The sequence below is a fragment of the Nansenia antarctica genome (assembly GCF_963989245.1).
Source record: "Nansenia antarctica genome assembly, chromosome: 1".
Classification (NCBI taxonomy): Eukaryota; Metazoa; Chordata; class Actinopteri; order Argentiniformes; family Microstomatidae; genus Nansenia; species Nansenia antarctica.
In genome coordinates, this window is record NC_137674.1 from 91,948,651 (window position 1) to 91,973,730 (window position 25,080).

At 42.3% G+C, this 25,080-nt stretch overlaps 1 protein-coding gene across 1 annotated transcript in view; it reads right to left on the reverse strand.

Moving 5' to 3' along the window:
* The window catches only part of grin3bb (glutamate receptor, ionotropic, N-methyl-D-aspartate 3Bb), a gene marked incomplete at both ends in the record, with an annotated part of 146,068 nt that overhangs the window by 35,457 nt on the left and 85,531 nt on the right, over positions 1-25,080 (reverse strand). Inside the window, one exon of the mRNA XM_080527278.1 lies at positions 21,704-21,855. Within this exon, the coding sequence (XP_080383404.1) occupies positions 21,704-21,855 (152 nt within the window). The remainder of the gene's footprint in view (positions 1-21,703; positions 21,856-25,080) is intronic.

Sequence of the window (25,080 nt, forward strand, 5' to 3'; positions counted from 1 at the left end):
CTGAAGATGAGCAGGAGTCTCTGAAGATAGAGAAGATTAAAGGAAGCGGAAGCATTTAGGGGCAATGATGGCAGACTCAGAAAAAGCCAGATTTGTAACGACAAAAGAAAACCCTGCTATCTGGAGGAGCATTGATGGACAGTTCACAAAACTGATGATCTCTGCTCAAGGAATAGGACATCCGCAGACTGTGAAGCTAATGAACCAGCTAATCCTTCCTGTACAACCTGAAAAAGACCTCAGAGAAGAAATGATACAGAATGTGCCAGCAGACCTGTGGGCAAAGAACAGTACAGACATTGGATTTGTGAAATCAGCTCGTCCATTGAGAGTTGAACTCATACCGGGTGCAAAACCCCCTTGGAAAAACCAATACCCATTGAAACAGGAAGCAATTGATGGAATTGAGCCACAGATCAAAGGATTGTTAGAGGCAGGAGTCTTGAAGATAACTCAATATCCGTTAAGTAACACACCTCTTCTGCCAGTAACGAAACCTGATGGTTCATATCGTCTGGTACATGACCTACGGGCTGTGAATGAGGTAGTTGTCAGCTATCCAGCTGAAGTTCCTGATCCTCATGTGCTGTTGACTCAGATTCCATCTACAGCCAAAATATTTACAGTGATTGATTTATGCGGGGCTTTCTTTTCTATACCTCTTAGTGTAGAAAGTCAAGGGTTATTTGGGTTTACCTACAAAGGTCAACATTATCAATATACCAGAATGCCACAAGGGTATAAACACAGTCCTCATGTTTTTAATCAGGTCTTGAAGGAGGACTTAGACGGGTTAGGGCAGACGATAAGTAGTACTGCCATTCAGTACATGGATGACATACTCCTTTGTGCCCCAGATGAAGAAACATGTCACAGGGATTCCGTTAAACTGTTAAAGGTTTTGGCGGAGAAGGGACACAAGGTGTCTAAAAAGAAGCTACAGTATTGCCAGGAAAAGGTAACTTACTTAGGACAATCTATTACACAGGGACATCGCAGTGTCACTAATGAACACTTGGAAGCTATTCAGAAGGCTCCAAAACCACGAACGGTTAGGGAAATGATGATGTTTTTGGGCATTACTGGGTATAGTTCAGCATGGGTGGAGGATTACACTAGACTGGTCGCTCCATTGAGGGGGATGATTAAGGAAACAGGTAGTGATAAACTCCAATGTTGCATTACTTGGACAAGGGAAGCTGATTTGGCGTTTGAGACAATTAAACACAAATTGCAAGAAGCGCCAGCTTTAGCGCTTCCAGACTATTCCAAAGAATTTGGATTGTATGTTTCTTCTTCAGCCAAAGGGAAGTATGCCTGCGCTGTTCTTACGCAACCAACAGGCATTGGACCTAGTCCACAGCCCATAGCCTATTACTCTGTCGCATATTCAGAGGTAGAAATGGGTTTCGCGCCATGCTACAGAGCAATGGCCGGGGCATATCTTATGTACGAGAAGGCAACAACCTTAACAATGGGGTACCCAATTACCATTCTCTGCCACCACAGTCTAAGGAATCTTTTGAATCAAGGCAAGTATACTTTGACGATGCCTAGGATTAGGAATTATTACAGGATGTTGGAAAGGGAAGATGTAACATTACTAAGATGTAACACACTTAACCCAGCAGAGACCTTGCCAACCCCAGAAGATGGGGAACCACACGATTGTGTGAAGGAAGCTATGAGGTACTCTAAGCTTAGAGCAGATCTACTAGCTTTGCCTTTAAAGGAAGCTGACGTTGAGTATTGGACTGATGGATCTTGTTACCGGGTAGGAGAAAGTTTACGTGCTGGGTATGCCATAGTCCGATCCCAAAATTCAGGGTTCATTGTGGAACAAGCCGAGGCTGTTCCTCAGCCTTGTTCAGCTCAGTTGGCTGAGTTGATTGCCCTCACAGAAGCATGCAACTTGGGAACCGGACGAAGAGTGACAGTGTACACCGACTCTGCCTACGCCCATAATGTGTGTCATCTACATGGAGCTGTATGGAAGGGAAGGGGTTTTAAGAAAACTGATGGTTCGCCTATTCAGCACCACGCTCAAATCATGAAGCTGTTACAAGCCATGATGAAACCAAGGGAATTAGCCATAGTGAAGTGTGCCGCACACAGATCTGACTCATCACATGTCACACAAGGTAACAGGGCTGCAGATGATGCAGCCAAAGCCATTACAGGAGCAGACAAAGCAGGTAAAGTTCTGCTGGTCACACATGAAGCACGGTTACAGGGCATGGTCACGCTTGAGGATTTGTTGATGTTACAGAGTGGGGCAAATGCGCTAGACAAAAACCTATGGTTAACAAGGGGGGCTAGTCAGGATGACACAGGTCTATGGAGAAATCATGAGGGACTGGTTGTGGCACCCCCAGATTTATTAGGCATGCTGATACAGGAAGCCCATGGATTAGCACATGTGGCCAGGGGGGAGGTAAGACGCAAGATCACCAAGGAATATGGTTTTTGGGCTCCATATTTATTGGAACAAATAGACCATATCCTTGGTCAATGTGTGGTCTGTTTGAAAAACAATATCAGACCTGGAATACCAGTGGGAACTGGGCATATCCCTACCCCAAACGGGCCAATGAAACATTTGGTGATTGACTATGTGGACATGATTCGTCCTGTTGCAGGATACAGGTACATGTTAGTTGTAGTGGACAGGTTCAGCAGATGGGTAGAAGCATGCCCCACTCGAAAAAAGGATGCTCAGTCTGTAGCAAAGTTCCTATGCAGGGAATTCATACCTAGGTTTGGAATTCCAGATAGGATAGCGTCAGACAATGGTAAGGAATTTGTGGATAAGACGGTAAAGCTTATACTACAAAAGTTGGGAATCAAGCAGAGATTTGGGTGTATTTACTCACCTCAAAGCCAGGGGATGGTAGAGAGGATGAACGGGGTCCTTAAGAACCGTCTTTCTAAGGTCTGTCAGCATACAGGTCTTAATTGGGTGGAAGGACTCCCTCTTGCATTGATGGCCTGTCGTTCCAGTGAGATTCGAGGGCTGCACTTGACTCCCCATGAACTGGCTATGGGGAGAATAATGACAGCTCCCTGTGCACGAACCAGTGGGAAAGGGCCAAGTTTGGCTCTCTTGGAGAGTGACATGAAAGCCTATGTACAGTACATGACTAACCGGCAAAAGAGTATCTCTTCTTATGCGCTCCACAAACAGGAACGTGAAGAGGAGGTGAACGCACAGGAGAGGAAGGACGCGTTGCAACCGGGTGACAAAGTATACGTGAAGGTCTACAGACGGAAGTGGCATGAGGCTCGACGGGAAGGACCATACGAGGTCGTTCGGTGCACTGGGACTGCCATCCAAATCAAGGGGTCCCCCACCTGGTATCACGTTCATCACTGCATCAAGGCACCCAATGAGGACGATGAGGGAGAGCCTCAGCAGGATGGTGAGGAGACCCCTGGGGACGAGGAAGTCCACAGCTTGGACATCCAGGCTGACGAAGATGTTGGTGAGTATCTGCGCCGTGATGCAGATGATGCCGGGGGCCTCGTCCCAGACCCTGTCCAGCCCAGAGATGAGTGGGCCAATGGAGATCGTGAAGGATCCAGTGACTGCGACACCCCTCTTGGGGGTTCTACCAAGCCTGGTGTTGCCCCTGTTGTCACCCCTTCCGACCCTGACAATGCTCCAGACGGAGATGTCAGCAACCCGGGCGGCTGCCCGGACCAAGGTACCATTGAGAGACACAGACCTGTCAGTGATACACCCCAACCAGACAGATCCCGTGATACACCGAGGCCAATTAGGAGGAAACTCAAGCCATGCCGTTTCAGAGACTAATATACCCCTTAGTGTTCCTACCCCATTGACTTCTTTGGACAATGTTACACTTCACTCACACACTGTTATGCCTGGACGTCAGAGAAGAATGATCACAGAAGGTAGAGCTTTTGTTTGCCCACATTCACGTTGTACTGTTGATGATTGTTTGATCTATGCCTCGACTGAAGCGGCTGAGTGGTATTTACTGGATGCCAGATATATTACACTTAAACAGCAGTTAGTGTCAACACTTGTGACATTAACTAATGCTGACAATGAGGTGAACTCGTATTGGTGTGCTAGACGTAATATCGGTGAACAGGTGTTTGACAAATCCAACAATTTCAAGGACAAAGTTTGTAGGAACACTCCTGACTTTCCACACCACTTTTTGTTGGACTGTAAGGAATTTGTGCATGAATATGTTTTTCCAGTTGAGTTACCAGGAAAGGTTAAAAATGTTGCTGTAAAGGCTTCTACGAAGGCGATTGTAGTCGCTACTGACGATTATTTGTTGTATGATTCTAATCACCTGGGGACACGGTCCCACCCTAATTCTGCCACTAGTATCATGAAAGATTTTGCTTCAAAAATGAATTATTCTGATTGCTGGATTTGTCAACAGGTCCCTGTAAGTACATCTGCTCCTATGTTTTTCCCCATACCGTTAACTAAAGCAGAATGGTTTCATTATAATTGGCAGGGTTTAGCCCAATTTGTTTTACAGGGCAAGAACCAGAGCTCTTCTTGTCAGCCCAGCACGATTCTGGTTCCTTTAAATTCTTCCTATGCAGGTGTGGATATTGGTGTGTTGGAACGTCTGACAGCAGCAGTTAACAAACACCATAGGCCTAGCGGTGTGGGGAAGGTTATTATTGATAGGCTTACACATTTGTCACAACCAACAGGTCCGAAGAAGATATATATTATCCAAGCTATGTTCGTTCAATTGAATGGTACTGCATTGAGTCCTCATCTGTCATGTTCTGGGAGTGTGACTTCTACACGGTGGAGAGGTTCAGTTGTTATTTCTGGATTGAAATGTAAAGTTGTTGATTGTGCTATGGTGCCTCAAATGAAATTACATGATACCAATACTACCAGACGGCAGAAAGGCACCACGCAGCTTAAAGTCATGCCTCTCGTAAATATTACACCCTGTATTGACATACAATCTCGGCTCAAGGGCAGCGCGATTCGTCAGCTAGGGGCCGCGTCTTGTATAGGTGGTGTCATTTTCTCGTATCCTGGTAAGGAGCTTCAACTCCCGGAGGGTGTGTTTCTTGTGTGTGATAATAATGCATTCTCTAAGCTTCCTGCTTTGAGTGAGGGTCTTTGTTATTTAGCTCATCTGATACCTTTGATTAGGAAAGTTACTCGGGAGGAGATGTCTGTACTTCACAAACAAGCAACCCATCGTAGTCGTAGGGCGTTATCTACCGCTCAGAAGTTTTTTGGCCTAATATTCCCAAGTTATGGTGTCTACAACTCTCAGACTGAATTAAGTGCCCTATCATCCGTTCTTGAAAAACACATTAATGCTTCGGATGCTGTAGTATCTGCCCTGGCTACTGAATTGACTGAAACTAAGAATGTAGCTCTCCAAAATAGAATGGCTTTGGACATTATTTTGGCCAGTCAGGGTGGTACTTGTGCTTTGATAGGCGGTGAATGCTGCAGTTATATTTCGGATTCTGGTAACGCTCTGTATGATTTCCATGAATCTAACAAGAAGGGTATAGAGGATTTACGTAAAGAACACGGTTGGAATACATTGGATTTCTTTGATTCTGCTTTTTCAGGTATTGGTAATATGATCAGGTCCGTCGCTATTATTCTTGTTGTCATTATCATCTGTCTTATGTTACTTGGTATTTTAATCAAATGTTTTGGAAAGTGTATTTCTGATGTTCCGGTTAATGCTTTAATGATGGCCGACATAGCTGATGAGCAAAAGCTGGATTCTGTTTTGCTTTCTGATTTTGTTTCCTCTTTTGATGATTTGTTTATTAAGTGATGTTTTGTGATTGTTTGCTTCGGTTCCTGTTTGTTTCTTTCTATATCATGTGATTGATGTCGGTTGTGAAGTGATGTAATGGTTACGCGACAATGGAAGCTCCTGACTATGAAAGTGTTATCAATCTGAGACAGCGGTAAAGGCTGTTCTCCAACTGGGGTCATGTGCTAGTAACCTCTGACCCTGCCGCTTCGAGGACGAGGGAAACATCGGTCGTTGGAAATTTCTGTATCTCAGTTTTTGTATTATGCATGATGAACTGAGTTTGGTTTAATTGTGATTGTTATTTACAAGATTCTTTTTATTATTGGTTGTTTTCTATTTTTTGTATGTGTTATCTTTGGTTCATAGTACTGGTCCTGGGTTGGTCTGTGTGGAGGTTCTACCGAGATTTGTTGATGTGTTGATGTGTTGATGTGTTGATGTTGTTGATGTAGTTTTGGGTTGATGTAGTTATGGGTTGATGTGTTGATGTTGTTGATGTAGTTGATGGGTTGATGTAGTTTTTCTGTCTGTCGTTTAGTTTCGGAACACCCTCTGGGTGTTCCGAGGGGGGCTGTGTCGTGTATTTCATGCTCTGTAACCATAGCAATGGCCCTCTAATACACACAATGGCCTTTTGACCAGCATGTGCAGAGGCTGTAATATCATCATGGGTAGATATAATTGCATTAGGGCCCGAGCCAGCAAGACGCCCATAGCATAAATTGCATTAGAATTGTATTAGACCATAGGGTGAATTGCATTAAACCAAGTGTATGGCAGATAATGCACAGCATGAACCCAAAATAATCCTTAGGATGGCCCCTGATAATAAGATAATAAGATAATAACATCCTATTTACAGGACAGAAAACTACTATGACTTCACTGGCAAACTTTGTATCTGACCAAATTAAAATGACGTGGACTGATCATTACCAGATGTTAACAAGACCATATCTCTGTTTTGATTGGCTCAGCGACAGTGACAGGGGGGGGTATAAAATCCTGTACACACATTGGCTCTTTCTCTTTTTCTTCATATCCTGTGCCCGATTCGGATGACCAGCTCCATTGAGGGGCCATGCTGTGTAACCTGCTTTTTTGAATAAACAGTCTTAAATTTGCTCAAGAACTCTTCTTCATTTTTAGCAGTAACAGATACCAAAATATACGAAACTGGGGTGCAAGGTATCCTTGATGATGCTTGCTGCCATCCGCCGACACCAGGCTGCCTGGAGGGACACGATAGTAGGGAGTTTGATAAGGCCGACAACAAAGGACTGCCTCAGTGTGGTTCAACATGTTGCTATGGTGATAAGGGGTGGTGATGTCACAGTGGGGTCATGACAGAACTGAGTGTCAAAGTGTCAGGTGCTCCTAATTGGAGAAATGTATACATTCCAAAAGGTAAGGTGATATTACTTTACCTGTAGAATAGGTAAATAGAGGATGGTGTATAGTTTGTAGTGATGTAGTGAAGGTTTAAGTTTGCAGTTCAGGTGACCGAACCAAACAGGAAAATTAAAAGTTAAAACACTCTCAATAAGAGTTTTGTACACCAGCGCTAAAATCTGCTGACTGACACCGAAGCCCCGGAGTCTTCTCAGAAGATAGAGTCGCTGTGAACATTTCTTGAAAACATACTCTGTGTTTTCAGAGAAGCTCATCTGACAATCTAAGACTGTCGATATTTGAATGTATTCACAGTTTCAACATGTTGGCCATCAAGTGAAACTGGTTCTGTTTCCAGATCTTGTTTGGCTGTTGGGAATTTGTATTAAAATAACTAGAAGTGATAACTCATGTACTATGTGCTCATTTAAATAACATGTGACTGAGGTCAGTTGAGAAAAATGAGAAGGTCACGCAAAGCCAAAAGAGAGGTTCTGTTTTTGAGCGACATGAAGAAGAAAAACTCCTGACTAAAAGAAAGTATTATGATTCAAACCGCCTGTAAATTACTTATTTTTACCTATGTGCTAACAACCATTTTACACCTGCTGTTATGATATTCTATTTTCCTGTACTGATTTTATACTTTCATAACTAATGATTAATGATAAGTCTATTCTTCTATACTGTATTTTAACTTGTTAATCGAATCCCGTCGAAGTCATGGGAGTTATGTTTTCACAAGCTAGCCTGTGTTGACAGTGAGCATATCTGAAATGCTCCCACTGACAGAGACCCTCTGTGGGCGGCAAGAGAGAAAATCTCTGATCCAGAGAATTAGCCCCTTGTTGACACCGAGATCAGCTAGCCTTTTCAGGAGGATATGTACCTTCATTGAATTAAACGCAAAGCTAAAATCCACAAATAAAATCCTAGCATAGCTTTTAGGCTGCATGAGATGTTTAGTTACTGTGTTAGTAAGCACAGCATCTTCTGTGCCTCTCTCGCTCCTGTACACAAACTGCAGTGGATCTAACATATTAACCACAGTGGTGGACAAGTAATTGGCCAACACTCTCTCCATAGTTTTACACAGATTGGAAGTTATTGCGATAGGCCGAAAATCATTTTCGGGAAGGGCCCTTTTCGGCAAGGGCTTAATTATTGAGAATTTCCATGATTTTGGCACTGTACACATTTAGGAGGGACTGGAACAGCTTGGCGAATACTCCCCTTTAATTGAAAAGCACAGTCTTTAAGTAGACAGGCTTTCAAACAGTCAGGGCCAGTGGCCTTGTTTGGCTTAAGTTTAGAAAGACTTACAGCAACGTCCTCCTCTCTGATGACTATTGCTGCTCCTGTAGGGAGATTGCTGCATATCTCATGACATTCATTACTGTCATCCACAGTGTCAAATCTACAGTAATGGTTGTTCATCATTAACAAAGGCAACACTGTTATTTACAAGACTGTTGCTCTTTTTACTGGGTCTGCCCATTAGTGTGTTCAGACCTCCCCATGCCTGTCTTATTACCTGTTGAGAATGTATTCTCTATTTTATTTTTAAAATAAATGTTTGCCTTAAGGATCCCCACCCTTAGCTCTTTCCTTTTCTCACACAGCAATTCCACATTACTTGTGCAGAATGCCATTTTCCTTTCATTAAGACTTCATTAAAAGCTTTTCAGCTTTTTAGATACCCGTGTTAGATCTTGGTGGGATTTTCTAACAACACATATGCTTATGTCACTCACACACATACATACACACACACACACACCCACACACACACACACACACACACACACACACACACACACACACACACACACACACACACACACACACATATACACTCTATTCTCAGGTCACTCAGACACACACATAACACATACACACACACATTCTGCTTCTTCCAGGTCAGCCTGATCTTCAATGACGCCACAAATAGACAGATTCAGGGTTGTTATCTTAAGACCTTGTTGTAGGCGCCAGGGATGTGAAATGTAATACCCGTAACGACAAGATCCTAGATAAATGCTATGGAAATGTAAAAAATGCATATGTAGCCAAATCAAAACCTCCCCTCTCAAACTCAGATCACAACATTGTACATTTAATCCCTTCGTACAAATCTGTCTTTAAATCAAGCAAACCTGAAAGTAAAACTGTCAATGTGTGGTCGCATGATGCTACTGAGACACTTAAGGGTAGCTTTCTGTGCACAGACTGGTCCATATTCCACGCACTAGAGCTGGATGAGGCCACTGTTACCATAACAGACTATATAAGATTCTGTGTTGACAATGTTGTCCCAAAGAAGGAAATAGTAGTTTATCCTAATAACAAACCATATATTACAAAACAAATCAAAGATTGCATAAATAGGAAAAAACAGGCATTCAGAAATAAGGACAGGGCAGGACTGTCAGTGGTCCAGAAAGAACTAAAACAACTGCTTGTTAGTGCAAGGAAAAAACACAGGGACACAATGGAACAAAGTTTTTTGACTTCCAACTTTAAAAAATGAAATCAGTGACCAACATGAACCCAACAAAAAGACAGATCATGACCCTAGACGAACAACAAAAAGCAAACGAGCTGAATGACTTCTACCTGAGGTTTGACACACGGAACTCTCAGGAGTGTGACCGTGTGTTGCAGACCCTGCCAGAGACTGATGCCAACTGCTGGTTGGAGGTAAATCCTACCAGCATTCAACGTCTCTTTAGCAGGGTGTCTACCAACAGGTCCACAGGTCCAGACGGTCTATCAGCTTCTCTTCTCAAAAACTGTGCAGAAGAACTAACAACAGCATGGTGTCCGCTATTTGAAAAGTCCCTGAATACCGAGGTTCCAGCTCTGTGGAGGAAGTCAATTATAATCCCTGTGCCGAAAAAACCTCGTGCCATGGAGAATAATGACTTCCGCCCCATTGCTCTAACTTCCATTGTGATTAAATGTTTTGAACGATATGTACTGTCTCTGCTTAGAAAACACATTGACCCACTGCTAGATGTCTTTCAATTTGCCTATAAACAGAACCGTAGCACGGAGGATGCTATTCTCTATATCACACATTCTGTATCCAAGCACCTCGAGAACAAAAAGGCCTATGCCCGAATGATGTTTGTTGACTTTAGTTCCGCCTTTAATACGGTACAACCCCACGTGCTCTTAGGAAAGCTCAAAGACATGGGTGTCAATAGTACTTTAATCAAATGGATATTCAATTAGACAACCATCTCTGCTGGAATACACACTTAGACAGCTTATGTAACAAACTACAGCAGAGGCTTTATCACCTGAGGCGACTCAGACTTTATGGGGTGAGAAAGCAGATCATGAGAATTTTCTATCAGTCCATTGTTGAAAGTGTAATCAGATATGGAATAATTGTGTGGTTTGGCAACTTAACTGTACAACAAAAAAACAGACTAGTCAGCATTCACAAAACAGCTATGAAAATTGTAGGTGAAAGAGACTATGTGATCCTAAATAAACTATATGAAAAAGCTGTCCTGGACAAGGCTAACAAGATAATCGCAGACCCCCAACATCCGCTCTCCACAGAATACGAAGTTCTCCCCCTAGGTAGAAGGCTTCGCATGCCAAGATGTAATTATAAGCTCTTAAAACTATAATTTGTTCCATTCTCCATTAAACTAATCAATTCGCTCAAGCAGAAACGATGATTAGGACATGATCACCAGCACCTGCACTTTATCTTAGACACCACTTGAAGGGCCATGTGCAATATTCGAAAACACCACTTGAAGGGTTATGTGCAATATATATTTATACCAAATGATGCCATGTCCAGGTGGAAACCGCTGCCAATGTCACTCAATGTTTGTTGCTGTCCTGTTGTTTACTTTGTCTACTGTATGTTGTATGTATCGTCTCTGTTGCTCTTGAAGCATGAAAGTACCATGCCCAAGACAAATTTCCCCTCGGGGACAATAAAGTATAATCAATCAATCAATCAAAACAACGTATGAAAACGAGTCTTTTATTTATTTGTCAGACAAAAACAACACAATTGTGTATTTTCTTAAAGAAGGCCTTTTAACTTCTGAGGTAGGATGTAACAGTAAAACACAAACTATGCAATGATGCTTTTTTTATATAGAAATAAGAAATGCCAAAAACCCTGAAAATAATTTTAAATCAAATAAATAAATTATATATACATATAAAATAATACATATTACAAATAAAGAACATCTCTTAAAATAAACAAACTAAGGCTTTGCCTTTGTTCCTAGCTTGCAATTGACACGTTTTTTCCCTGGAATATTAGCATATCTACATTTTCAGGCAGAAGCTAAGCTGAGACCTCTCCCAGCAAGCACAAAGACGTTAGAAAGACGTCATGATGACGTCTTTCAGAGAAGTCCAGGACTAGGCCGGTCCAGCCCGATAACGACCAGCTCAAGTCATATCACGACTAGTTAGTATCTGGCCCAGAATATCACCCTATTTCAACTAACATACATTTGACAGAAAAACACTTGAAAAAGACTTGTGTTCTACACAATTTTCGATTGACGTGTCTCATCAGAATTATATATATTTTTAAATAGGGTGACATTCTGGGCCAGACAGTAGTCGTGATATGACTTGATCTGGCTGCTCTCAGGGTCTGTCTGTGCTGCTCTCTTTCAAGCTGAACAAATGATCAAAATTAGTTTTTTCAAACAACTTGTAAATCAGCACAAATTATGTTATTGATATTACACAGTAAGTGCTGGTCGGAAAAGTCTGCCATTAATGTGACCAGATCAAGTCATATCACGACTAGTTAGTATATGGCCCAGAATATCACCCTATTTCAACAAAAGAAATTCTTAGTGAAAAACACTTTGCCACTGAAATAACTAAATGTAGTTATTTCTGTAAAGTCTTTCAGGCAAAGTGTTTTTCACAAATAATTTTTCTTGTTGAAATAGGGTGACATTCTGGGACAAATCTGACTAGTCATGATATGACTTGATCTGTCCGCTTTTGGGGTCCTATCCATGCTGCTCTTTTTCAAGCTGAAGAAATTATAAAAAATATTTTTGTTAACACATTTTCAAACAGCTTGTAACAAATGATGTTTCCGATGTTACACAATAAGTGCTGGTTGGATTTTTATTTTATTTTGGTCGAATACAACCATTTAGTTATTTCAATGGCAAAGTCTTTTTCTGTAAAAAAATATTTTTGTTGAAATAGGGTGAAATTCTGGACCAGATACTAACTAGTTGTGATATTACGTGATCTGGCCGTTATCGGGCTGGTCCGAATTCGTCCAGGTCCGTCGGTGCTTGCTGGGCTGCGGTTGAAGAACAACTTTCACTAGGGACAGAGGTGGCTGGTATGGAGAGACATGCCTTTGCTAAAGGTGTTAGGATATATATTTTTCAACGGTCCTATTGTCCATTCTCTAGCACCAGCTGCTTAAATCATGATGTTACATATCTTATCAGTTTTCCTGTTTTAATATGCACATTATCAGTATTGTATCCTAAGAACAAATACGACCCATTGTAATTAGTCATGTCTGATGACCATGAATCCAGGTGTTGTAAGAACCGATAAAAAACTCTCACGTCTAACACAAGACAACACTCCATTCATAGTTTTAGGACATTCTAATAGGCCATTCAGCTCTTACATCATAGTGGCCAAAAGGGGAAGGACTGTGTTTTCTAAAAGTATATAATGTATTGTAAACTGAAGAAGAAACACCTTTCCTCTGAGATTGACTCAGGGTTGGGTCCAGCTGCTGCAGCACTGTTTTGTACTCTACATGTAATTTTCAATAAATATACCACTTGTGCAATAGAGAACATCTCTCCTCTTTCTTGGAGCAGTCAACAAAAGAACCGATTCTGATTTTAATCCCAACAAAGGGGAAAGTAGTGGGTACAGTTTTGCCTTTTCCTTCCACCACTTGAGTGGACAGCTTGTGAGGGAAATGGATGGTTCCGTTTTGTACTCTTCCATTTCTGCCTCAATCCCACTGATGGACTATGCTGCTGCTGCTGGTTTCAGGGAAAGTCCCTCCAAGGAGATCTTCCAGAGCGGTCTTCTTGGGAGGAGGTTGTTCCCGCTCAGCTGCACCCCCTCCTGTGTCTGCTTGGTCAACAGGCTGTTCTGCTGCAGGTGTGGCCACTGGTACCTGCTCCCAATGCACACATACAGAGAAAAGCGCTCTATAAATTAATTGTATTATTATTATTATTATTATTATTATTATTATTATTATTATTATTATTATTATTATTATTATTATTATTATCATCATTATTAGTAGCATTAGAAAGAGAGTAAAATAAATACCTGGTTGTGCAACTGCACAGTTCGGAGTTCGGAATCTGGGGTCTACTGCAGTGCACTGCAGCAGGTAGGTATATTCCCCAGTATACCTGGCTGTTTTCAGAGGTTTAAGAAGCCTCACATATCCTCCGCATCACGAATGTCTGAGCCATCCAGCGCATCAATTTCACAGGCATTTCATCATATCCAGACTGCTGTTCCAGTGCGTGGCGACATCGATGATAAGTTTGTGTGATGCAAGCTTCAGCATGTTCTGTTTTGACACGAACACAGCGGTTGCTATGGGGCTTCGGTGGAAGAAAGCTGCAACCCGCCTCACCCCACCCAGCATCTGATCTTTGAGAATGCTCAAATGTTTATTTGTCATGTATACAAGATACAGATACCATGTAGGCTACAATGAAATGCACAAGAATGAAATGTTACAGTGTAAATAAATAAGTTGACCATGAAGGAGAGAGCTCAGTACAGTACTGGTTAGAGTTCATATTTTTGTACAATGTCTCTTTACTTACATATGTATAATCTGTACAGTCATTAATTATAACTAGACAGGTACAATTCCTGTGGAAATTGTGAAGTGTGCTTGCCCCCCACCCCCGGGCCATTCCACTGCATTCCCAGACCGCGTTTCTCTAGTGGCGCTTTTCCACTACCGGGCCGGGCCGGGCCGAGACGAGCCGGGCCGGGCGGTTCGTTTTCCTTTCTCCACTGCCAACCGAGCCGTACCAGACCATAGTACCCGGGCCGTTTTTAGTTCCAGTTCGAGAGGGGTAGCGAAAGGTACTTTTTTGCCAGGCTGTGTGTGAAGTGTGACGCTGCAGACCGTTGATTGGTCAATGGAAATCGTCATCCCATGTTCATAGAGTTCATCGCTAACCGCCATTTTTAAATACCACAACAGATTTCGCTCTCGGAAAATGTCACTTACTGTTTCTGTAATAACTTATTAATAAAGATTTGAAAAAATATGATAACAATCTTATTATTTTGGTTTAATGTAATTTCAATGCATCACAGAACTTACAACAAGCATAACAAAGAAATCGCTATTATGGCGATGTGCTGTGCCTACGCTGTTTCTCAGTCCAGTGCGCTTCATCATCCCCCTTTTCATCCCTTATGTCATTTTACCAATGAACATGGTATTACTGTTATTTCAACATTTAAGCCTCTTTCACACATAGTTCCCTAGCTGTGCCGTCCAGGCATTTTCGCTGTTCACTCATGAGCCGATCTACTAGAACTACTAGATCTACTAGAACTGAAAGCGGCAAGTAACAGGCACGTAACATCCATATGCTGTATAAATAAATATATTTGACTACCAGCAAGACACCGCAGCAATCGTATCTATAACAAACGCAGAGATTGTATGAGCCCCGCCGTCAGTCCAATGAGAGCGTCAAGCACAGCCTTTCCGTATAATACATCGCTCCCTGTCTAACGTATTTAACGTTACATGTTTTAAGGCTGATCTGTGCATGATAGTGCTGCATTTTGACATCATTCTTATCGCATTTCATTTTTTTGCGGCACTTATTAAAGTGAAGTGCTCTTATGACACTTAACTCCTCCTACTGTCTCCGCTCGTTCCTGGTCTGTTGAGTATAATGGAGAACGTATCCTACCCGAACCTAAACAGAACTTTTCAAATGCGTGCCGCGCCGCGCCGAACCGGTCTGGTCAATGGAAAAGCGCAATAAGTGATTGAAAGCAAACCTGAACACTAAATGCTACAAAGATAAACAACATGACACCTCTCTGCAAATTTTAAAGCAAGGTTTCTTTTTATTTTTCAGAGTTTTTAAATGATAAAAAAAGGAAAAGGGCCCTGTGCAAAAATCGGGGAACCCTTTTGGATTATTCTTTTTTACCTTTTGAGAAGATTATAACTAAGGCCCAGACAAAGGTGATTTACTCGTTAGGGCTTCAATGAGTCATGTGAATAGAAATATGTTGGAGATAATTAAAGATCTGAGTGGAGACGTGCGAATAACTAAGTGTGGTGCACATCTGCACCCCTGCGGGTGGACAGTTGCAATAACTGTCTAGCCTTTCCTGTCACCACATTTGTTTGCCAAGATTAGTGACCTCATAAGGGAGTCAGCTTATATAAGGGCTGTGCTCAGAGAAGGAGGGGAACTTTGGATTTTGCAAACTCTAGACTGATCTCATGTAACTTTATTAATAAAAGGCTTCAAGCTAATTTGATCAATCTCCTTGTGTTCAATATTCAATATCAATTGAGGAGAAACCAGATTGATCCACAACAATTCCAGGGTTGAACTCTCCCAGCAAGCACAAAGACCTTATAAAGACGTCATGACATTTTGGGGATTTTCATGATTATTTATTTTATATTTTTATTTTCCAGGATGTCATCTCAGCGACTTTTTGGTGACCTAAAACAGCCGGTTGTATTCGGGTCATTACAATTATGAACCAAAACGTTACTATTAAATATACAACTACATGTATACCTTGTGTCAACAGAACTTTTTATTTACAAAACGTAAACAAACGTTAACTTTAACTGTTAACACAAACAGTTAACACAGAGAGTATACGAATGATCCATATCATGTTCAATAGCTTCTGATCCTGCTAGATTGAGGTGAATATACTCCTGTGTGTGGGCTGGCTTGTTGAAATGTGCCACTGCAATGAGCATGTCATACTCCTGTTCAAACACTTGCCGGTTGTCTGTAGAGTAGAGGGTCAGAAGTTACGTAGTTAGCTTTGTCAGCTAGTTGTCTTCACTCAATCGGGAATAGATTTTCCTTGTCCATTTTAAAAACTTGAAACGTGAAAATGAGTCTGTTATGCGCACGTTTACTGTTTACTGTTAACACTGACACCATGTTGAATGACCAGATGGAGGGGAATACTTTATAAAGTGACCAGTATTTGTAACAACAATGGCCCATCGACACTATACTGAGATCAGAACTGACTGTTGGCTTTTGGTGTTTTTAAGAGATAAGATGGTCTCTCTTGTCGTAGTCTCTGCGTTGTGTTTGTTCCAACAATTCTCTGTAAAGTCGCAGCTTTCACACAGTACACAGTCTTCTCAATCAATATGATGGATGACATGGGTTGCCCTTTTCTTTAAGATAATAGATTTATTACAAAGTGTAGCGTTCAGGTTCAAATGCAGCTCTTTCTCCAGCATACAGTACAGCTCACACGATGTCCAGGGTGCAAGAGGGCATATTAAATACCCTTCGTTTATCACAAGTACTCAATCGTAAATCAGAAAGTCACAGACTACAAGCTAATCTTCCCACCTCTGATGCCCCCTGTTGCGATGGTAATCCCATGGGTACTGTTCTTGTCTAACCCTCAACATATAGATAAGGCTACATAGCGCCACCATGTCTTTAACAACATGGTTATTGAAAACTCTGACCTTCAATATAGTATCTACTCTAATAATAATAACTTTTATTTGTAGAGCACTTTTCGTTGCAGCTCAAAGTGCTTATATGACATAATGGAATGAGCAATGAGCTATTTTCAACATTATTTAAGCCACACATACAATTGGTTAAATAGCCAACAGATCTTTCAATGCGCAGTAGCAAGTACGGTGGCTGCTATGATTCAAATGGCATGTTGTGAATGCTCTACACCAAATCAATAGTTTTCTAATCTTTCTATCCAACTGTAGTCTCAAATGAAAAAAATAGTATTTTCATAATCAAATCAATAATTGTCTATTGTTTTAAATAACAATGATTGTATTGGATGAACGAGTTTGTCACTTTTTACAGTGTAGAAGTGATATAACCTGCACAGCATTTTTACACAACCTGACTCCTACTTGAACTTACCGTAATGTTGATTACATTAACAAAACTCATGTCAATTGGGGCAAGGGGCTCAGTTTATGTTGGCATGGCCATTAAAACACCTGCGTATTGCTTATGTAACTTTCGGACTATAGGATAGTAGTTATGATAGGATATGTACAGTTATTAAATGATAAGTACTGTTTGGGAGATCTGTGCTTATCATTTCATAACTGTACAACTATTGTGTAGGTGCTTTAATGGCCATGCCAACATAAACCAAGCCCCTTGCCCCCGATTGACATCACTACTAATACTACTTAATTTCCAATCATAGTTAGCTAGCTTACTTACTTACTTATCAGATGTACATGTGTGATATATATTTCATTGTATTTCATTCTAATTCACATTAGACATTGGCATTGCAGCAGAATACACAATCAATACTAAAATAAGCAGTATATAAAACAACAATCAGCAATCAACAAGAGTAAAATAGTAGCAGCAGAGTGCAAATCAGCAATAATAGAATAAGTAATAGCAGCAGAATGCAAATCAGCATATCAACATCATTAACGAATTTTCAAACAGCTTGTAAATCAGCACAAATTATGTTTCCGATGTTACAAAATAAGTGGTGGTCGGAAAAATAGTTAGTTAACCTCGATTACAACCATTTAGTTATTTCAGTGGCAAAGTATTTTTCTGTAAAATTTATTTTAGTTGAAATAAGGTGATATTCTGGGCCAGATACTAACTAGTTGTGATATGACGTGATCTGGCCGTTATCAGAATCCGAATTCGTTCAGGTCTGTCTGTGCTTGCTGGGATATATTCTGAAGTAACTCCATGCCTTATATAGTATCCGACTGCGGTGGCTGTTGTGTCTGGTGTTAAAAACCATAGGTTCCTCTAAACAGTTGTCCAAGAATGTCAGAATCAATATAGTTCACTTCCACCATCAACGAGAAGGCTACAAAAAACTTTTCAACGTTTCAAACTACCCATTTCCACTGTCAGAAACATCACCAGAAAATGGAAAATAAATTGAAGTCAAGGCAAGATCTGGAAGACCAAGAAAATGTTCAGATAGAATGGCCCGAGATCTGGTGAGAAATGCTCAGAAGAACCCACACATCACTGCAAAAGAGCTGCAAAAAAGAGTAGCAGACACCGGTCTAGTTGTTCACAGGACAACAATACAGTTTACCTTAATACAACAAAGACCTACATGGCAGAGTTGCCAGAAAGAAGACTTTCCCACAACCTCAACACAAAATTAAGTGTCTGAAGTATGCAAAAGAAAACCTTGAGAAACCTGAAGCCTATTGGAACAATGTGCTATGGACTGACGAAACCACAAAAACTAAATTGAACTTTTTGACCACAACCAAAGAAGGTATGTTTGGAGAAAAAAGGGTGAAGCATTTGTAGAGAAGAACACCTTGTCAACTCTTAAGCATGGAGGTGGATCCATTATGGGTTGTGTAGCAGCTGGGGGCACAGGAAATATTGTGCGGGTGGAAGGAAGAATGGATTCCACCAAATATCAAGACATTCTAGAGGCTAATGTTCGAAGGTCAGTCCAGAAATTGAAGTTGAAGAGAGGTTGGATATTCCAGAAAGACAATGACCCGAAGCATAGCTCAAAATCAACCATGAAGAACCTCCAGGAAAGACGGATGAAGGTTTTGGAATGGCCCTCACAGTCCCCAGACTTGAATATTATTGAAAATCTGTGGAGAGATCTCAAACGTGCATGCAAGAAGGCCGAATAATATTTCTGAGCTAGAGGTGTTCTACCAGGAAGAATGGGGGAAAATTCCCAAAACAAGAATTGAAAGACTCTTAGCTGGCTACAGGAAGCGTTTGCAAGCTGTTATAGTTGCCAGAGGAGGAGCACAAAGTACTAGCTGACAGGGTTTCTAAACTTTTGCACAAGGCCTTTTTCCTTGTTTTATTATTTTGAAACTGTAAAAAGTAACAAATTCAAATGTGATGAAATGTGTCATGTTTAACATGGTACAATTTAGAGGTGAGGTTTGCTTCTTTTCACTTAGATATCAGCTCTCAGCAGCCTCACCCTCACAGAGCATGAAGTGAGACGCGTGCTGAAGGCGGTGGACCCCAGGAAAGCCTCAGGGCCGGATGGCGTCCTGGGACGGGTGCTGAGGGACTGCGCCGACCAGCTGGCCGGGGTTTTCACCAACATCTTCAACCAGTCCCTGTCCCAGGCCACCATCCCACCCTGCCTGAAAACCTCAACTATCATCCCAGTCCCGAAGAAAAGCACGGTGAGCTGCCTAAACGACTACCGCCCGGTGGCACTCACACCAATCATCATGAAGTGCTTCGAGAAACTAGTCCGGGCCCACATAGTCACACGCCTCCCGCCCAACCTGGATCCATACCAGTTCGCCTACAGAGCCCACAGGTCCACAGAGGACGCCATCGCGACGACTCTCCACTCCACTCTATCCCACCTGGAGAGGGGAAACAGCTACGCGAGACTGCTCTTTGTGGACTTCAGCTCTGCCTTCAACACCATCCTTCCAGACAGGCTAGTGACCAAACTACTAGACCTGGGACTATCACACTCTATATGTGCATGGATCAAGGACTTCCTGTCCGACCGCCCCCAGAGGGTGCGGGTGGGCTCCCACACCTCCACAGCCCTCAGACTCAGCACTGGGTCCCCCCAGGGCTGCGTGCTAAGCCCCATCCTCTACAACCTCTACACCTACGACTTCACCCCCGTCCACCCCAGCAACTCCATCGTAAAGTTTGCAGACGACACCACCGTGGTGGGCTGCATCTCGGGGGGGGACGAGGCGGCGTACAGGGATGAGGTAGAGCAGCTGAGCAAGCTGTGCAAGGTTAACAACCTGCTGCTGAACCAGTCAAAGACCCAGGAAATCATCGTGGACTTCAGGAGGAAAAAATCTGAGGTCCAGCTCCTGCTCATCGACGGAGGGAGCGTGGAGAGAGTCTCAACCCTCCGATTCCTGGGGGTGCACATACAGGATGACCTGTCCTGGAAGAACAACACAGCAGCCAAACAGACTGAAGCTCAGCTTCTACCCCAGGGCCATCCAGGCCCTGAACACAGCAACGACCTAGGTTCTGGGCCCTGGACAGTCTGGACGGATTGATGGCAGCTGCTGGATTGAAAATCAGGTGTAGTGCTGAGGCACAAATGTGTACATTTCAAGCCTGCAAACTGCGACACTTTAAATGAATGTGCAATAACACTATGTGCAATATGACAACCCTAGGGTACATAAGGTTGCAGAGAATAGGAAATGTTAGAATAGGTACAGCATAGCATAGAGTACAGCACAGTGTTTTATTTGTACAGTATAGTATAGTGGATAGTGTACATAGCCTTTATTTATGTAAACCAGCTCCTTTCCCTTCTTGTTTTTGTTTTAGTTTTTTTTCTTTCCTAGCACAAGGGGAGCCCCCCCCTCCCAAATTTCGTTGTTTGGTACCTGTACTATATCAATGACAATAAAGACCATTCATTCATTCATTCATATTAATTGTAAAAAGCATTTTGACTAGGGTTGCCCACATTTTTGCACTCCACTGTATCTTGAGGAGCTCCTGTAAACAGTGCCATTGCTGAACCAGAAACTAATAAACAGCATTGAGTAGAACGTGGAAGTGATTGTGCAAGTAGCCTATTCACAAATTATAAGTATTTAGTGATTCTAAAACTGTCATTTGTTATATTGAGAGGGCTCTTCAACACAATCTTTCATAATATATATATATATATATAAAAAAAACAAGGTTTTTGGTCACTTGTGTGACTTGAGAATTGCCAGTATGCAGACCTTTTCATCAGACTGTGTCACGTTTACGTTTGACATTTTTAAATAGAGCATCTATTTTTACTGATGGTTTTATCTGTTTTTTGTCTCCCCTACAGTACTTATGCTGATTGCAAAATAACGGTCTGCTTAATAACAAATATGTGACATGTTCTAACCGGGATCCGATGTAATGATCAAAGTTTTCTTTTGAAAAAATGTGAATACATTTCCGCGTTGTTGAAAATCAATGACACATCGCGAGGCAACTAACACAGCTTGTTTTGTGAGCCTACTAACAATGTAAAGTAGTGTTATAGTTAACTAGGTAGCAGTGGGAATTACTCACTGAATCCATTGCGTTGCAGTATTTTGGCTTGACTAGCGAGTTTGTGTTAAGATTCTCAACAACATTGAAACGTAGTTCCGTGTTTCAAAATAAAAATCCAGACATTTTGATTGGTTGCCGAGGACCAAAGCATTAGAACGTGTCACATATGGCAAATGTAACTGCGGTTACTGTGGTCTGCCAACAGGGGGCTCTACTCAGCCATGTGTGTATTTGTGCACTAACCTCAGTCACTGCAAAGACCCTCTTCCCGCAGGGCACCACCTTGTACCACTTGTCATGCAGCATGTCCATGTAGCCATCCGACTTGTAGCGACTGATGACCTCCGAAACGTTGGAGGTGAGTGGGGAGTTCTGGGGCAGGCCGATACCATAACCTGGGGGTTGGGTGGGAGAGCATTACTTTCACCTTCAGTACAGCACAAAAAATTAACACATCCAGCATCGGAACGATTTCCATTGATAACGCTTGTATTCATAATGCATACATAATAAATCGATAAAACAACTAGTTGTATTCATAATGCATATGTAACACATCAATAAGCACAATATTATGAAACATGAGCCTCATGAAAGCTGAAAGAAACAATCCAGTTTGCGAATTGGCTTGCCCACTACTCTGTAAAATGAGTAATGCTTTCTGTGGTGTTAGACTTCGAAAAGTAACTCATTTGTTCAAATCATCATAGGTTTTGAGGTTACAGCAGTACATGGATGATCTGCACTAATTGTTGTTTATACACCTCTTGGACTGTGGAGCATACTGTACACAGCTAACCTTATGCTGCTATTCCCTTTAATCTCCTATGCACAACGTCAAGCTTTTCAATGTGTTTATCCTGAATGTTGGGCCAATGAATTGGAAACTGTGAATCATGCCTTTAATTTAATTTAGGGTTAGGGTTATTATAAATATGAGTTGAAGCAAATTGTTTCCCAATGCAGTAGTATTGGAGGTGTTGGCATTTCATCCAGTTTACATATCTATAGACCCAATGAATAAAACATTTTAAAAAAACATCACAATTCTACGAATTTCTAAGATTCTGCTGGTGTTATTGACAATGGATTTTTTTGATAAATGTAGTTGTTCATTTATTTCACCTCATTTCAAACTCATATAAGATAGGTCTGCTCAGCAGTGTTGAAGTTTTTCATTTGATATGCTCTACTCTAGTCTACCATTGTGGTACTAATATCGACAACATTATTACCACAACCTTCATTTATAATGCATACATAAGAGATACAATACAGTAAAGTCCTAAATGCATAGCAGCATGTTTGCATAGTGTTTCATCCTCTATGCAGTATGTCTCATAACAGTGACATCATCACCCTACAGTTGTTGACATGGGAGTGACACAGCGGCCGAAAAATGGTGAGGAAACAGACTTCCCAGGAAGAAGCTGTTTCCTCTGAATTGCTATAAATATGTTTTAAATCATTCAGCAGTAAACAGATATCAATATCACTCAGCATCAGTCAAGCCAAGGTGCATCATTCCAGACTTCACACAGCCTCGATCCTCGTCTCGCCCAGGGAGATTAAGTGGATTGATACCAAACACAAATCTGATGACCTTACCTTCACACCTTCCAAAAAGGGAACATAAGGCTGCTGATTATTATTGCATTCAGACTTGGCCTTCGTTGGTATAGTTCCTCTACTATAATGCTGATCCTGTACAGTTTTTGATATCAGATCCTGAGGTGTCTGACCAAAAAATGTACAACTTGTGGTCAAAGTCAGTGGCTACTAAGAGTTTGAGTGAAAATATAGATGAAGACATGAGAAAAACAGGATCAAGAAAAAGTGAAGAACACTCTCAGCACATCCATGATCTAATGACAGGGTGTGTGTGTGTGTGTGTGTGTGTGTGTGTGTGTGTGTGTGTGTGTGTGTGTGTGTGTGAGCTAGGGTAAAAGCAGTTATTCAAACAATGGTGCAGTTTTACCCCCTCCCCCTTCAATTGATCTGGCTAATGTTTGTCAGTCATCTCCCCTCCTCCCTCCTCTGGGTCAGTCAAGTCAAGCTGACAAATGTTAGACAAGTTCTGACATCAACACATTGCATCAGAGTGAGACACCCAATCAGTGTGCACAGAGGCACGCACACGCGCGCACACACACCCACACACAAGATTCACAAACTGCTACAGACAGGGATATCAATAGCTAAGAAACAATACAGATAAACACATTTTCTATCTCTTACCCATGTGTGAAAATCAATGAAAATGTTGATTACACACACAAAAAAACTCAACTCCTCCAGAGAGAAAACGCTGTACTTGGTTGGTAATGGAGTGCAGCCCGGCTATCATAACCCTCCCTCAGACAGGTCAGACACTGTGCACTGGCCAAAGTGTTGATGAGGATGTTGTGCTTCTACCATAATGCAGAACGAATGACGACTGACAAACAGGACACAATAACACAGAAGAAAATAAAGCAGCGGAGAATGATTCTGACTGATACAGTATTGAACCTCCACAAGGAGTTCATCAAGAAGGAACCAACAGTGAAACTCAGTTATTCATCATTCTGTGCCTTACGTCCATTCTATGTCACAGCACCAAGACCATCAGATCACAAGACATGCCAATGCCAGTATCATGAAAATGCTAAGCTGATGCTTGAAGTCCTAAGAGAAAATGGTGTTGTTAAGTCTAACAAATTGGAGGATAGTTTTGAACTTGTCTGCTGTTCACAGACAAGCGAGGCATGTCTTCCGCGCTCCTGCACCCGGTGTCTCCACAAACATACACTTCCCACACCACAGCAAGAGCAGACCAATGTCGAATGGCAGCAATGGGAACAAGTTCAGGACCAAACAGCAGATGGGCTCCACTTCAACACAAGACTTGTGATGCACAGTGGCACGCTGGCAGAGCTCAGGTTTGACTCAGCGGCCGGTGCCTACTCTGTCCCTGCTGCCCCTCCTACTACCTCTCCCGCTTCACCAGCCTCCCCCACATCCCACAGCTACAGGCTCGGCAGCACGGCTGGGCCCCCTTCCCCTCCCCCCCCCCCTCCCCTCCCCTCCCCTTCCCCTCCTCTCCCCCCCTCTCCCACCAAGCCCTCCCCCCCTGTCCCTCACAGTGGAGGAGGTAAGGGCGGAGCTGAAGAGGCTGCACCCTGGAAAGGCGGCGGGTCCTGATGGGGTGTGCTCGCGGCTGCTGAAGGTCTGTGCAGACCAACTGGCTGAGCCCCTCCAGAAGCTCTTCAACCTGAGTTTACAGTCAGGGACGGTGCCGGTTCTGTGGAAAACATCATGTCTCGTGCCAGTACCCAAAACTGGGCGCCCGGCCGAGCTCAACGACTACAGACCGGTTGCCCTCACTTCACATAGTATGAAGACACTGGAGCGGCTGTTTCTGAGACATCTGAGACCACAGACTGAACATGCACGTGATCCCCTGCAGTTCGGGTACCAGGAAAAAGTTGGTGTGGATGACGCTGTCCTCTACCTCCTCCATCGTGCTTACTCCTACCTGGATGAGCCGGGAAGTCAGGTGAGGATAATGTTCTTTGACTTTTCAAGTGCCTTTAACACCATCCAGCCTCTTCTACTCCGAGAGAAGCTTTCAGATATGG